General features: G+C 35.3%; 1 protein-coding gene and 1 non-coding gene across 4 annotated transcripts in view; both read left to right on the top strand.

Annotated features, from left to right (window-relative positions):
* Nucleotides 1-16855, top strand: part of LOC108912048 (bromodomain-containing protein 3) — a 53206-nt gene that overhangs the window by 15298 nt on the left and 21053 nt on the right. For 2 of the 3 annotated variants that reach the window (XM_018717203.2, XM_018717202.2), the window contains 6 exons: nucleotides 3917-4164; nucleotides 4223-4391; nucleotides 4581-4920; nucleotides 10618-10818; nucleotides 10882-11052; nucleotides 14033-14152. In XM_018717203.2, the coding sequence (XP_018572719.1) occupies nucleotides 3917-4164; nucleotides 4223-4391; nucleotides 4581-4920; nucleotides 10618-10818; nucleotides 10882-11052; nucleotides 14033-14152 (1249 nt within the window). The remainder of the gene's footprint in view (nucleotides 1-3916; nucleotides 4165-4222; nucleotides 4392-4580; nucleotides 4921-10617; nucleotides 10819-10881; nucleotides 11053-14032; nucleotides 14153-16855) is intronic. The other variant, XM_018717204.2, reaches the window with a different exon arrangement.
* LOC111691568 lies at nucleotides 4439-4510 on the top strand. The gene has a single exon (XR_002762982.1). It is a non-coding gene; the product is annotated as a small nucleolar RNA SNORD36 (small nucleolar RNA).

Genomic DNA, 16855 nt, shown 5'->3' with positions numbered 1-16855 from the left:
TTCTTGCTTAATAAGTGACTACCGGAACAAGCATTCCGCCCTATCTGCTGTGTGCCCGATGGGCATTCGGTTTTAGGCTCATAAAATTGGAACGAATAGGAATTTCATTTTGAAATTTTTGCAGCTTATTCTTGAACCTCCTAATGTGGTTTCTCCCCTTAAGAGAACAGAACCGTTACAGGTGATATTTTTCCCAAGCCATAATGCATTTACTACTGTAATGTTTTTTTTCTACCAATTTCATTGAATCTTCCATGTCTATTTATGTCAAAAATCTTAGTTAGCTTTAAATGGTGCCCTGGTTCATAGGATGACAATACAAGGTAATATTTAAAGGAAGGAAAATTAATTTCTTTGTTTTGGAATGAAATATTTGAAGAAGTTGCGTTATCGAGAAATAACACAACATTTCTCTTTTCTCTCTTCATCTTGCCATCAATTTTTTTTTTAACCATCTCGACACACTAAGCAGAGTCATCCATGCTTTTTTATTGAAGCAATTTATCCTCATACACGTGCAGATGGCCCTAAGAATTATTGAAAAGTGGTGCGAGTACCATACTTTGTTAAACCCAGGAAGACGGAGATGGTCCACTTTACGAGGTAGAGGAAATTTGGGCCAATAAAGACACAGACTCTTCTAAACACCACGCTAATCTTTGCAATGGATATAAAGAATTTTGGAGTCACACTCAATGCAAAGGTAACATGGAATCTTCATTTGGAAAGAAGAATAAAAAAGGGGAACATATCCTATGAGCAGTGCCGCAGGACCGTTGATGAAACGAAAAGTAATTATGTGGATATACACTGCCATAGTGGGACTAATGTTGGCCTATGGAGCTGTTGTCTGGTGGCCAAACAGACAGCAACTAAACAGAAGCTCAGCCAGGTGCAAAGAATAGCTTGCCTGAGTGTTACAGGAGCTATGCGAATAACACCAACATTATCAATTAAGGTGATGCTATGTCTGCCGCTCTTAGATATTTATCTAAAGGAGGTGGCTCTGACAACTGTGCTTCGTTTCAAGAACGTTGATATTAAACTAAACGTAGGAAGTGGAGAAGTCAGATGTGTAACAGGCAAAATAATTAGAATCTACACAGATAGTAGACAATCAGTACTGATCTTGCATAATCGGAAGATAATCTCCAGATCGGTATGGGATCGGTGGTGGCCTCAGCTACCAACAGCATATCTGTATGCTGGGTGAAGAGACACGACTGGTGCAATGGCAATGTCAGACCTTTTTTGAAATGATTAAAGAAAACACCCACAAAGAGTTTAGAACATGGTGAGATGAAATAAACAGCTGTCAATTGCGACTGCATTGGTGTCTCATCAATGAGAGAATCCGTGCTAGGAGAACAGTGGCTTTCTATGGCCTACATCAGATAGATCCCCCTGAGCAAAATCATCACCCCTTTTTCTCCTTGATAGACTGGTTGACGACTCAGTAGAGCCGATGTCTCGCTGGGAGGATGCACAAGGGGCCCAATGAGGCCTAAATTGCTGTAGTTACCCTCCAAATTATTCCAGATTCCAAATCCTCATATGCCTCATTAAAACAGCTGGGATTCTTACTTTTACCAATCATTGGATGGCTTTTTCATGAGATTTTTTTTGCAGATTTTCTTCCTGCTATATTTCCTTAATATAAATGTTTTTGTAAGATGTGCTAGAAAAAAAGGTCTGTCCATCAGTATTGAAAATACTTTTTGATTTCTAGTCGTCAACATTTCGACAGTTTATCTAAGCAAATTCACCAGTTTTGGGGAATTCTAAGCTTCCTGAAAAATTTTGCACCTAACCAGTGGTCACGGTCCGTTAAAGAGACGGTTGCCGCATAAGTCAATTAACCAATAAAAAACAAATACCTCACGAAATACCTCAGTTTATCTTCGTTCAAGCTTCATCTCTTTCTAACTCATTGCATTCCCCATAAGAAAATAAGAGGCAAATTTAAAATTGTCATTTTTCTTGTACCACGCTCCTTTTAACATAAAATAATAAATTTAATCAGTTATGATTATGGTTAATTAACAGGTATTTTGAGTCTAAAATGTTACCTTTATACACAAACTGAACCTTTACATTGGAATTTGGAAATAAAAAGATGAAATGTGAACTTGTCTTGAATACACATCACGATCGGTCATTATTTTTGACGTTTGGTTACATAATTAACTTAAAATTTGTGTTAATTTTATTACAGATATCTATTAATATCCATAAATTCTAATAAAATGAAGAGGGGAAGTGAATATAGACCTATCGTAATATTCTCTTGGCTCCAAAATAAAAAGTTTATATGATGTTTTTGTATCTGCATTTGTCTTTAGTTAAATTTCAAATAACTTACCAAAGTACTTTATAATAGGCTGCAACATAATTTATTTTTGTACTTGCTAACTAGTTTTACAGTTGATGAATTAAAAAATTCCTGTTTTTACAAGTAAACTATACAGTAGTTTTTAGCTTTGAAAGAGTTTTTTTTCGGTGTTCGGAGTTAAATGGACTATGGAGGAATAAAAGGAAAGGAAGAACAGGAAAAGTTAATCGCACAGAACTTTTAACTTAACATTTAATTTTTAGAAAAATTGTCAAGTTTACAAAAATATTAAAATCACATTTCGATAGATACTTAAAATTTTCAATCGCTTTTCTAACAATCATATCAATTTGTTATACAACAATAACAATAAATTTAGTCCTTTTGAAGTAAATACAATCAGTTCAACTAGAAATTTAACATTTAACCTGTTTTCTTTAAGTCTTTTTCTTGATGATAAACTTAATAGCTCTGCTTGAAGATCGCGTTCAAAGTTTAAGTCTTCAAAATGTGTACTACAGATATGTCCAGTTATATGATTAAACAAATCGTCTTTTGCACCGTTCCACCCATATCTTTCTAAGTTTTTATCCTTAGGAAACACATTAAATAAAGTTTTTAAATTTTCTTGTTTAGCACTATCAAAAATTATTATTGCAAATTGGAACACTACACCTCACTCCTGGCATTTTTACGTGGTAAATTAATGGTTTATATTAAACACTACACCATCAACTTATTAAAAACTATTATCAATAACTAACTAATTACTGCAAAATACTCAAACAACTATGAAAGATTTACTTAAATACTTGGAAAAATGCAAAATTGCTAGTGAAGTCGCATGTAAACAAACATGAATCCTAAAGGTTAGAAATTTTGTGACGTAGTATGAGATAAGCCACGCCCATAATTTCTGTCTATTACTCGACCGTCTTCTTTTACGGACCGTGACCAATGGTGACTAATGAAAATTAAAGTAGTTATATTTTGATAATGACACAGAGACCCAGACCATTTTTTAGCGGATGATTTCTGTGCTTATACAGAAAACTTTCATAATGAAAGAAATTCGAACAAAATCTCAAAAAGGTTTTCTTGAATGGAAATAGTTTGTGCCTTTAATTTTTTAATTCGCAATTTTTATTAAAAATAATATTAATTTTAATTTGAATAGATAGGTTTCTTTTTCCATAATTCATGTCAACCCACCATTTAATTTCTCTTAGCACAGCTATTTCTGCATTGATTGTGTATTGTCATGAATTAAAATTTATTACATGTATGTGGGCAAAACAAGGGTAGGTAGGAGTGCACCTGAATTAAACGTGCAATGATTAGTTAGTAGGTATATTGACTGACCCGGCCGTCTCCTTTGTCTCTTAACGGGTAATTTTACATATACTTTGGTAAAATAGAGTTTCCGTGTCTGTTTTATAGAGATGATGGTAATAATAAGAAAACCACATTGTAAAATACCGTGAAAGCAAAATTATCCATAAATCAAATGTAGCTCAATTCAGAGGTGTCCGTAAATAGAGGTTTTACTGTAGTTGTAAAGTGTAAATTTCCGATCCGTTTCAGAGTTATGCCTGGCCGTTTTACCAGCCCGTGGATGCGGAACTGCTCGGCCTGCACGACTACCACGACATAATTAAGAAACCCATGGATTTCGGGACCGTCAAACAAAAAATGGACAACAGAGAGTACCGTACTCCCCAAGACTTTGCTGGCGACGTTAGACTGATTTTTACAAATTGTTACAAGTATAACCCGTCTGATCACGACGTGGTTGCGATGGCAAGGAAGCTACAGGACGTATTTGAGGTTAAGTGAGTATTTGCAGCTCCGTCTATGAGGGCATATTTAATTATTTTTTTCACTTTCAAGATTTGCAAAGATCCCCGACGAACCGGTCAACAGGATAGGAGGGCCAGTGACGAGTTTAGCTTCAAAGTCCGAATCGAGTTCTTCGGGGTCTAGTTCGGAATCTTCCAGTGATACAGAGGATTCCGAGGAGGAAAAGAGGAACAAACAGCTGAAATTATTAGAAAAAGAAGTAAGAAATTAAATTTTTAGACTACATAGTGAGACATAAACATTCTCATTTAAATGATGAACATTTAACATCTGAATATATTTGATGTTTTCAATACGAGCTTTTTAACACTGAAATTACTGAAACGTGATTTTAAATCCTAAAGTTATACGATAAGTGCGTTAATTGTTGGTCTTTTTGTCTTCTTAGCTGACGGCAATGCAGGAGAAGATGCGTAAGCTGGTGGAGGAGAGCTCCAGGAAAAAGAAGGAGAAGAAGAAGAACAAGATAAAAACCAAGAAATCGACATCGTCCTCATTACCGAACAGCAGTAGTGGTATGGGTAAGCCAGGGGCGCACGGGGCCCTCAACAAGCCGAACTCGGTAGTAGACAGCGTTGACGACAGCATCGCCAGTGTTGTGTCTGGGGCTGATCTCAAGATTGGCGGTGACGCGCACCACCCGACAGCCAACAAGTCCCTCAACATGCACCACAACTTGGCAGCTGGCGGCAACGCTTCTGCCCAAGCTAAAACGCCTAAGAGTAAAGGTGAGACGTCAAACTTTTAAGCCTGCCCTTAGTACTTCAATTTTTTTTAGTTTTGATTGCGAATTCTCATTTTTCTTTTATGTTGGAATAATCGTTTGCATGTATATTTTTTGATACCCACCGACATTAATAAGATTCAAACTTTCTTGGGACCACTGACTGCACGGATAGCTCTGTTTGAAGTATTGGTGCATGCCTATTTGGAAATAGCTATACATAACGACGTGTACATTAATTCATTGTTATAGTTTTTCCGATGTCAGTTGAACATGTATAACAACGCCTAGCAATAAAATTTAAGAAGTTTCAAAGGCGTGCCTAAAAAAGTTTTCTGCTAAAGGTAAAAAATTACAATAATTTGTATATAATGTGTAGAAAATTTGTATTATGTTTATTTGGCCAACAGCATATTTTAATTGTTTATGTCCTCAAACAATTTTATTCCATTGATGGCAAATTTTGGTAATGACGTATAAAAAAACATTTACATTATATTTTCTTTAAAATATATTACTCTTCGGCAAGAACCAATAGGTACGGCTAAGGTTCGTACTTTATTTTCTTTATACAGGGTGATTCATTAACAATGGGAAAATCGAAAGCTGAAGATACTACACGTGAAATGGTGACCATTGGCGCAAATATGCCTTATCCGGAAAATGGATAGTTTCGGAACTACAGGGTGTCGAAAGTTTAAATATTAAATCATTTTTTTGCGATTATTTTGAAAATATGTAGGTTAGGAACTTGAAAATTTGTGAAACTATATTTTTTTAGGCGACGAATAAGATGTGTGTTGTAATTTCAGCATAGCTCATAGAGGGTAGAGGGTGCCACTTATGACCAATTTTATCGAAAATTTAGTTCATAACTTTTCACCCTGTATGTCTAACATGAAACTTGATTCAAAACCTGAAAGAGCAATCAATTTTCCATTAATTGTGTATTCTTGTTTCATTTCGGTATCTCGATTCGTTTTCGAGAAAAATCGATTTAACGAACACTATGTTTTGATAATACGAGAAATTAAAAGCGAAACAAACCAAGTGTTTCTTCGTGTTATTGCAACAATTAACAATAAAACAAATGAAATTCGTAATAATGATTTAAAGTTAGTGTTCGAAGAATCCACCGTTGACATTTACACACTTTACACAACGTTTTCTTCGAGATCTTCGAGTTTGAAACAACATATTGGGATTGCGTTTGACTTCGTTGGTAGCGATTTGTATTCTTTGCCACAACTCTTCACACGAACCAATAGATTCTTCCAAATAGAAAAGTGATGATGATTTAAGTCCGGACTTCTGGGTGGCCAAGTAAAAATGCTTCCACGTCTTGAAGAAGTTCCACTTTATTTAAGAAGAGACATGTGGTTCATGTACGACGGAGCTCCACTGCATTTTTTTTGGCCAGTGTGTGCATATTTAAATGCAGTTTTTCTAAATCGCTGGATTTGCCATGTAAGCATTTTTGCTTGGCCATCCAGAAGTCCGGACTTCAATCCTCTTGATTTTTCTATTTGGTCTTGAATGAAAGATATAGTTTACAAAGAATCTATTGGCTCGTGTGAAGAGTTGTGGCAAAGAATACAAATCGCTGCCAACGAAGTCAGAAGCAATCCGAATATGTTGTTTCAAACTCGAAGATCTCTCAGAAAACGTGTAAAGTGTCAACGATGGATTCTTCGAACAATTACATTAAATCATAATTACGTAGTTTATTTGTTTTATTGTTAATTCTTGTAATAACACGAAGAAACACTTGGTTTGTTTCGCTTTTAATTTCTCATATTATCAAAACATAGTGTTCGTTAAATCGATTTTTCTCGAAAACGGATCGAGATACCGAAATGAAACAAGAGTACATAATTAATGAAAAAATGATTGCTCTTTCAGGTTTTGAATCGAGTTTCATGTTAAATATACAGGGTAAAAAGTTATTAACTAAATTTTCGGTAAAATTGGTCTTAAGTAGTGCCCTCTATGAGCAAAGCTGAAATTACAACACGCATCTTATTCGTTGCCTAAAAAAATATAGTTTCACAAATTTTCAAGTTCCTAACCTACATATTTTCAGAATAATCGCAAAAAAAAACGATTTCAAATTTTAACTTTCAACAGCCTGTATTTCCGAAACTATCAACTTTCGGATAAGGCATGTTTGCGCCAATGGTCACCATATCACGTGTAGTATCTTCAGCTTTCGACTTTCCCATTGTTAATTAATCACCCTGTATATATTTTTTTATTTTTTCTTTATATAAATTGTCCGCCGAATTATGTCTCTCGTCATGTAATAGATATTTTTAAATTTTTGTTTTTGCTTCCTCTTTACGCAATGATCTATAACACCTTGTTTAATAACTCGAAAAATTGTGGACACTGAAACTTTAGTTAATATGTGAATTCTATAATTTCTTTATCTGATTTTTCATTTTCTTCCTTTTTTAAGCAATCATAAATATTTAAAATGAGACGCTGACATTGAACATGTAAATCTTTATTTTTAAATTCTAAATTTGTTTCATTAACAACCGGTTCTACGAATTCAATATTGTCTGGCAGTATTTCCTTTGGTTCCGTTTCAAAAAGTCTCCAAAATGCCATTTTGTAGTATTAGTAAACAAAATATCCCTCTTATTTCTCCCTTTTGCAATTGTAATATGATTAATAGAAGGTGCCTATAATAAATTAAAATTACCTAAATCACCAAATTCCACATTGCTGCATTGCAATACTAGGCAATTTGTCAACAACTGAAATTTATGACCCAGTCGCCCAGTGCGGCTGTGTTTGTGCGCCGTTTGTCCGCGCGCGCATTCTTCAACTGAGCGACCAGACCTGTATATGGGTATGGTTAAATAAATATGGGAACAAGTTTTTCAAATATTTCAATACCGAGTTGCTGTGTAGCAACCGAGCCTGGTACATGTAGTATGTACCAGCTATTTGGTCTTTAGTTGAGATCGGAAAGACTATACTATATTGATTTACCATTTTAGTATGTTTGTTTGCAATTTACACACATCACAGGTACACTGTGCTTTCACAAAGAGAAAATGGAGTTTAAAATAAGAATCTGGGAAAATAAATTACTTCATTTCATTTAAACATACATGTTTGCCAATAATTTTCAAAATAACAGGCGCACATTTCAATAATGAAAACTGACGATTATGTTGTTTTGAACTAACAATTTTTCTGTTTACTGTAAAAAGTATTGGGCAAAAAAGCGTACTACAAGCCATTTACTGCCACAATGATTTACCTCTTATTATGTAGAATGTAACTATTGCAGATGTTCTCAATAAGTTTTAACAGTTTTGATTATTAATTTTAAACACCGGTTTTCAGTTTCGATGATTTTGGTTATGGAAAATACTTATTATTAAGACATTCTACTAGCCATTAAAAAGTTTATAAATACCCTGTATTGAGAAGTACGTAATACCTTTTTTTAATAGTGAGTTTTTTAGTGAGGAATATAGGACAGTTTGACCCTTTACCTTTCCTCATTCATCTCCTGGCGTCGGTGTTTAGCCATAGTAGCACAAATAGGCCGACATAAAATAAGCAAAAACCAATATAGAGCCAATATAGATGGTGTTAATTATGTACGTAGACAACTTTGAGGGTGATTCTTTGAGTGATTTTAAGCCAAAAAGGTTGGATAAAAGTGGATCCACAAATCAGTATTTTTTTCTAGATGCAGGTTGTTGAGATTGAAAAAAAAAATTACACGTTCTAAATTATCTTTGAAGAATGATTTATCAAATTAAAGGTAAAAATCCACTGAATTTGGATATAAATACTTATACTATTGGCCACTAGATATTTTAAAAATTTGATCACAACTTTCTGGAACTGGAATTTCGTTTTTGTGGAATGGTATATCCAAAATAAATAAATAATTTCTAACCCATTGTCCAAAAAATAAGGTTAATTTGTTTAAAAAATTAAAAAGTCATTTTTTATGCTTCCAAATCAATTTCATCGCCTTCAAAGTAATCCCCACCCGATACAATGCACTTATACCACTGTTTTTTCCAACTCTCAAAACATTCTGAAAAGTCCTTTTCTGGTATGGCCTTCAATGCTTTTGTCAATTCGACTTCTATTCCCACGATCGAGTTGAAATGGCGTTCGCATAGTGGTCTTTTGAGATTAGGGAATAGTGAGAAATCACTCGGTGCTAAATCAGGCAAATACGGTGGTTGTGGATGAGGAACGATATGAGTTGAATTTTTGGCAAAATGGTTTTAAATCAATCCTGTCAGCCAGTGCATTCGTCATGCAAAAACCAAGAGTTGTCTCCATAATTCAGGCCTTTTGCGGCAAATAGCATCACGCAAACGACACATAACACAAATAATAATTGTTAACAGTTTGGCCGGTTGAAAGAAATTCATAGTGCACTACGCCGCTATAATTAAAGAAAACTGTCAACATGATCTTTATTTTTGAGTGACTGGCGTGGGTTTTTCGGTCTTGGTTCACCTTTTCCACGATATTCACTCGATTGATCGGCTGTTTCCAGGTCATAAGCGTAGATCCAAGTCTAACCTCCAGTAATGATGCGTTTCATGATATCTTGGTAGTCAGAAATCATTGTTCCACAGATGTCAACGTGACGCTGTTTTTCCAAAAAGTTGAACGTTTTTAGAACCAAACGAGATTTGACACGCCTATCTTTTAAAATGGCATTTACCGAATCTCTTGAAATGACAACAGTATAAACAAAGTCTCTTATTGTTAATCGACGGTTTTCGAGCACAAGATCTTTGATTTGATTTAACTTTTTGTTCACCAGTTGACGTTGATGCTGCTCCGGGACACTGTTCATCGTTAACCCATTCTTTGCCTTCCTTAAAGTCTTTGTACCACTTGTAAACTTTTTTTGCAACATAACCTCATCACTAAAGGCCTTCTGTAACATCCTCAATGTTTCCGCGGCAGAATATTCATTCCGCAAACAAAATTTAATGCATATTCTTTGCTCAAGAAAATCAGACATAGTGAAAATCGCTAAACTCCCTTTAATATGTTTACAAAAACACGAGTAGCTCTGCAACAGTTGAATACGTTGACTTGAAACTGCATAGATATCAAGGACAGTACTGACAACCTACAAAAAAATAATTGTATGCTTTCATAATACCCGTGAATTTTAAATAAGTAATTCACTTTTTTTTTGGACACAGAAATATATGTAACGTATGTGTGATGTTAGAAAAAGTAAGTTTTATTTAAATTTCAACAGCTTATATTTCGTTGAGGTTTAAAATCATTAAAAGAATAATACTTAAAGTTTATCAACATACTTAATTAACAACTTGTATATTGAAATAATAGCGAATTTTCCCCTTTTTTTCTTTACTCTGAGTTGATTTGATAAATTTGACAACATTTTGTTTTTATAAATTTAGCACAGCATTGGAATTTCTGAAAAGGATTTTTGTTACTATTTCCTTCGCACAAGAGTTTACAGAAGATAGAACGCACACTTTTTTTTTTATCTTAAGCGCCAAGCGCCATTAATTCTCTCCTTCACCTAAAACAAACACAAACTGTTATAATAAACGCATTACACACAATAGGCGGGATACTTTACGGGCTGCAAAGCCACAAAAATTGTTTGAATTATGTTATTCCATTAACATTTATAGTATTTTAGCAGAATCTTGTTTCATTACAGGTTTACGAGGACCGAAGCCAGCTCCTGCACCTAACGCAGCTTCCAAACGAGTGAAGACAAACAATAAGACTGGCGCTGGTAGAAAAAAGTCTGCGGCGCAACCTCTGGCGATGCCATTCGACTCCGAGGATGAGGACAACGCTAAACCCATGTCTTACGATGAGAAGCGTCAGTTGTCATTGGACATAAACAAACTGCCAGGTATTGTTTCTTGATAAAATATTCCAGTGTCCTTTAGGATTGAAGTGTCCTTTATCGTTATAGGCGACAAACTGGGAAGGGTTGTACATATAATTCAGTCGAGGGAACCATCGCTGAGAGATTCCAATCCGGACGAAATCGAAATAGATTTCGAGACGTTGAAACCGTCGACGTTGAGGGAGCTGGAGAGCTACGTCGCATCCTGTCTACGTAAAAAGCCACGTAAGCCTTACTGTAAGTTCCGTTACTTCACGTCTAAAGGTCGGCTAAAGCGCACCAGACCACAGAAAGTAGCACCCTATCACGTGTTTCAAAACCGAAGTGTCCACCAAAAGTTTTACTCGCGGAAAGACGTCTCAGTGTATTTTGCATCAAGTTTTGTTAGAAAAATTTATAGAAAAAGTCATTTTTATTTTAACTAGTCGATGTACAACTAGTTTGAGCTTCCGAATTTTAAAGCAAAAAAAGTTTAATTGGAAAAGAAAATTAAAATAATATTTTTCGTTAATTTTTTTTTCCATTGGAACCTTATATTCGAAAAGAATGTTTGTTTAAGATAGTTCTGCATGTTACACATCTTTTATACCATTTCACATTTGCAGTGTAGTAATAATTTTCACTTAACGGATAATATACAAGGTGATTCTTAAGTACGTTCTAATATAAAAGGTCATTGTAGGAAAAAGGTTGTTGTTGTTGACTTAATATTCCAGGAACAGCATCAAAGTTTTATCATTGAGGATGATTTTCATCAATCGCTGATGGTTTGTTGATTTATTTAATTAGATGTAAAAATTTGTTAAGATGTCTTATAATTATGTCAACCAGTGGTGGAGATATGAAAAGTCAGTTATTTTAAGAGCGTCAGAAATTCAATGTCACTGGATATTCTGTAAAGTTATTTAGTGCTTTTAATTGCTCATGACACTTTTCAGAAAAGATATTCCTTACGATTTATTTGAAGAATGAGCCTTTGTATTTAGAGTTCTGACATTGTAACTAAGGGTTTTCCAATTAGGACGGGTCGATGTTGACAGTCCGTGGCGGCCATGTTGTTTTGGTGGCGTCTGTCAAATCTATTGTTTATTATTGAGTCACTGATGCTAAATCATATCAAGGTACACATTGAGCAGCACAGCACGTCCATGTGACAAAACTCTATTATCAAAATGAGTGTTTGTTAGTGCAAACGTTGTGCCCGTTTTACGGCAGACGTGATGGCCCTTCAAAGTCCAACGTTTGGTGGCCAAATTCAATATGACCAGTGTGGTATGCAATCAGCCAACACGCATACGTCGAAGGAACGCCAGATCGGCCGAGAACATTGCGGTTGTCTGTGAAAGAGTGAGAGAACTCGAGGCAGTCGATTCCTCGCCGTGCACAAGAACTTGGACTTTTGCAGGACCTAGGAATTGCAAGTTAATTACAATAGACAACGCTGTTTGTTGCTGATTGGGTTTCGTAGCCTTTGGAAGAGAACCTCAATTTTGGCTGAAAAATCATCTTTAGCGACGAGGCGCATTTTTGGATGAATGGCTATGTTAACAAGTAAAATTTTTGTATATAGGACAACGCCAACCCACACAAGGTCCACCAGGTGGCAATGCATCCACAAAAAGTTACTGTTTGGTGTGGATTTTGGGTCGTAGGCACGATTGGTCCGTACTTCTTCAAAACGACATTGGTGAGGCCATCACCCTCAATGGCGAGCACTACAGATCAATGATAACCAATTTCTTTTGGCCAAAATTGAACAATATGGACATGGACGACATGTGACTGCCACAATGAACGATTTGAGGGTATGGTTATCTCTCACAGAGGTGACGTGAATTAGCCATTAAGATCATGTGATTTGACCCCGCTAGACTTTTTCTTGTGGGATTTTCTGAAGTCACAGGTATGTATATGACCGATGCGTTCAAAATCAGCCGGATCTATGTGGTAGAGTCATTGAAAATTGGGCCGCTCGGATCCATACTACTATGCGAAGCTGCGGTAGACATTTGAATGATGGCATATTCCATACATAATGACATACAGGGACTTTCAAATAAAAAAAGAATTTTGTTAATACTTCCCTTTATTCCATTTCAACATTGACCTGCCCTTATTGGAAAACCCCTTTATAAAATGACTACTACACAGTTCAGTAAATCGAAAGTAACTATGAAATAGTTTTTCATAAAAAACCAGTTAATAGGAAGTTTTTTTTTAGAAATTTAGATAATTTACTAGCCACTTTTATTGTGATATTTGTCAAAGGTTGTACCTCGAAAATTAAGTCGTTTATAAGGACTTTTTCCTTAACATCTGAACAAATGCCTTGTTTATTATTGGAATGTACTAAAAGCCAACTTGGATTTTATTGAAAAAAAAATTGTTTATAGACAGATTTGCATTGTTTTTCGCAATGAGTAAAACTTTGTATACACTTTAGGTGTGCTACAGGCGTACGTAATTGGAACTACACATTTTTAAGCATGGTAGAACGTTGCTGGTGTACCGTGGGTTTGGTTATTTAATTTTTAATTTTTTTTCTCCAGGCAAATTTGATATAACCATTCTTTACCGAAACATTTGTATGTCTATTTCACACCGAATACAATGCTTCATTCTGCTTTATGTAAAACCTTCAACGGTTTCTTATTTGACCAATTTTTTTTTAAAATTGAAATTTATTTTTTGTTTCTTTGTTAACCGAAAGTTCCGAATTATCATAATGCTTATCAGTTTCATACAGGATGGAACTAAATGTAACGTACCAACTATTTCAGTTTTAATTTTTCTAAAAGAATGTAGTTTAGAATTTTTAAACAAAGGATTTAGTTCAAACATCCTGTATTTTTTTACGCATGCTCTACCATATTGGTGTACTTCTAATTTATTATAAGATAGTTATCTGGTGACAGGTTTTTATTTTATTTTACGATTAAATAGCAAAATTTTAATAAAGTATTCTTTGTTTTGGTCTTTTGGGGTTTTCTCGAAGCTTAGCTTTCTATTTTTGTTGGTAAAATATTAATCTGCTGCGAATGAAAGGTTTTCTGTATTTTTTTTCACGAAATGTTAATTTTAATTAGAATTTTGAAGGAATGCAGGAAATCTTTGTTCCGATGAAAATAATCGTTTTAAATTTTTTGGTGGCAGTAACATATTTATCGATCATTATTTCTTTTTTCCATTGTGAGAAACATTTAATTGCGAATTTCAGATAAAAAAATTGCTGGGAAATCCAAGGACGAACAAATAGCGGAAAAGAAACAGGAGCTCGAGAAAAGACTTCTAGATGTGAACGATAAGATAGGGAACTCGAAAAAGGCTCCTAAAAAAGGTGAGTCGCTGAATTTTTTGTTTATCACTTGCAGTAAATTATACAATTTTTTAACCAAATAAACCAATTTAATAAAATAACAGATAAATTAAGTGCACTGTCAAAATTATGCTTAAAGTTACGGTTGGATGTATTGTATTCAAAGCATTTTGTAAAAATGATTAAGTTGGTATTTTGATAAAATGAATCATAAGATGCAAACAGAATAGTTCGAAATTTCAATATGACACCCATGAAACTGGCTCTTTTTTGGTAAAATTTTACATTATGTGTTGGTTGCATTTGGGACAAATTCTTTCATGTGTTAGCACATTTATGCGATTGTAGACACATATGACATTGTCAGCTTATGTCACATTATTCTACAGTGAGGAGGTTTTTTATTGTTTTGCCCAAAATTGTCATCGAGTCTCGTATTATTTCTTTCGAGCAATTAAATTTTCATATAAACGCACTAATAATATTATATAATTGTCTGCTGCATTGTTAATAATGAATAGAAAAATTTCTGATATTATGTAGATCTCTATCGAAATGGAAATCGATATAAAGGTAGCAGGAATCTTTAACCGGCCCTTTCTGTTCTCGGGCTAGGCTCTGTAGGGGCGGACCAGCTATCAGAACTTTTAGGTTCTCCTCCATGTTCATTTTGTTCCTTATTGGGTCTTAGGCCGCTACAGACGGAACCATTCCTTAGGTAATTGTGCCCCTTTGAGATGTTCCATAGTGGCCTCTGCAACTGTATGCATCCAATGCTTCTAAACGTTTTGCTGTCGGCATCTTCAGTGGTGACTGCAAATGCTTTGACGCGACAGCCACACGTCTTACCTTTCACATCCTTAACCTTGGTCCGGCCCAGGATGTTCGACTTACCTTATTGTTCACGGGCTAAGCTCTGTGGGGGCTGACCCCCTGTAAAAACTTTTAGGCCCGCCTTATGTTCATTTCAGTTCGTGTTAGTTCTAAAACCGTTATGGATGGAACCACTTCACAGACAATGGGATCCTCCGAGACATTTCATAGTGGCCTTTGTAACTGGTTGCATCCAATGCTTCTAAATGTTTCGTCTTTCTTCACTGCTGACCTTTAGTGGCGGCTCTGCAAATGCTTCGCCATGACTCGCCTAGGGATTCTGATAGAGGGTCCGTCACCACAGATGCTAGCCCAAGAACATAAGGGCAGGTCAAAGATTCCCATCTAAGGCTAAGGAAGTGAAAGGTGTAATTAGTGATGACCAGGTACATAGGTCACGGCATAATAACCCGAAAAACCATCGTACTTAAAAAAAAGGTCACTGCCATTTTTGCCTCAGACATTGAACAGCAATGACAACTAGATGTAGGACTATATACCCTGTACCATAAAAATGGACAGTGATTCATATCCAGCACTTAGACTAGCAAGGGAGGTGAGGGGTGCAGGGGACAAGATTCCATAGGCGTACTACTTGAGAAGTGGTCAAAGAACAGAAAATTATAAAAAATAAATTCACATTTAAAAAGCGTATAGACTCACCTGTCGTCCTCTCACCAATTGTTGAGTGCCGCCCTTTCGGCGGCGATGGCCCACCACCACCCACTTAACAAGTACCTGATGCGCATGCTGTGATATCACACTTTATCACTTATAATAATACACTGAACTATACAGGGTGTCCCATAAGCACATTATCAAAAAGGTACTGCGACATTCTTTGGCTCAAAAGAAGACGATTTGACCCAATTTCCATTAAGAAAAAATGCCAGGCTCCTCTGCTATTGACTGTCAAAGTTCTTGAAAAAATATATGTTTTTTGTTATATCTGGAGAATGTTACGATGGATTTTGCTGGAATTTTACGCTGCTACGATAGTAGTAATTGTAGTGAGTATTTGTTGTACTTGAGTAGTAGTGATAATGGTTGTCTAAAATTGAAAACATTTTTTTACATAAAAATTATGAATGCTACAAGATTTTACCAAGAGTACGAAAATCTCGAAAAAGAACTGATGCATCAATAAAAATAAAATGAATTGATTCCAGCGACCAAATAAAAAGTTCTAGTAATTTTTGTACCAAGACACTCAAGAATTTACCACTAGCCCAAGGCAGATGGACGCGGTTGCTTCATCAAAACATGAGTTTTACTTAGGAACAAGTCCACAGCAAGTCATTAAAATCCATCGTAACATTCTCCAGATATTACAAAAAACATTTTTTTTTTTTTCAAGAACTTTGACAGTCAATAGCAGAGGAGCCAAACATTTTTTCTTAATTGAAGTTAGGTCAAATCGTCTTCTTTCGAGCTAAAGAATGTCGCAGTACCTTTTCGATCATGTGCTTATGGGACACCCTGTATATACACAGTATACACTATTGCCTACTATGACTTCACTATGATGGTCATACATTAACACTTCTTGTATAATACACTACACTTATTATACTTTGGACTATACACTACACTATGTACAGTTGGCGCCACCCAAATGTGAACGGATTTTGGTTGTTATGGAAATTTCATCTGGATTTTATCGTAAATCAGACTTTGTAGTGGCGTAAAACCGAGATGGTATTCTAATTAATAAATATGCGTCACTGGAAACCTTCCTGACACCTTGCCTGATAGGCCTGTAATTTTCGTTCTTCTTGCCAGCGTTGTTTAATATAAAATATACAACTCTTACTGACATTTAAATCAGCAGCCACTTCGCTCAAAGACCAA

The sequence above is a fragment of the Anoplophora glabripennis genome, unplaced genomic scaffold (assembly GCF_000390285.2).
Source record: "Anoplophora glabripennis isolate ALB-LARVAE unplaced genomic scaffold, Agla_2.0 scaffold363, whole genome shotgun sequence".
Taxonomy (NCBI): domain Eukaryota; kingdom Metazoa; phylum Arthropoda; class Insecta; order Coleoptera; family Cerambycidae; genus Anoplophora; species Anoplophora glabripennis.
The sequence above is the reverse complement of the archived record's forward strand: the minus strand, read 5'-3'. Positions and strand labels throughout refer to the sequence as shown.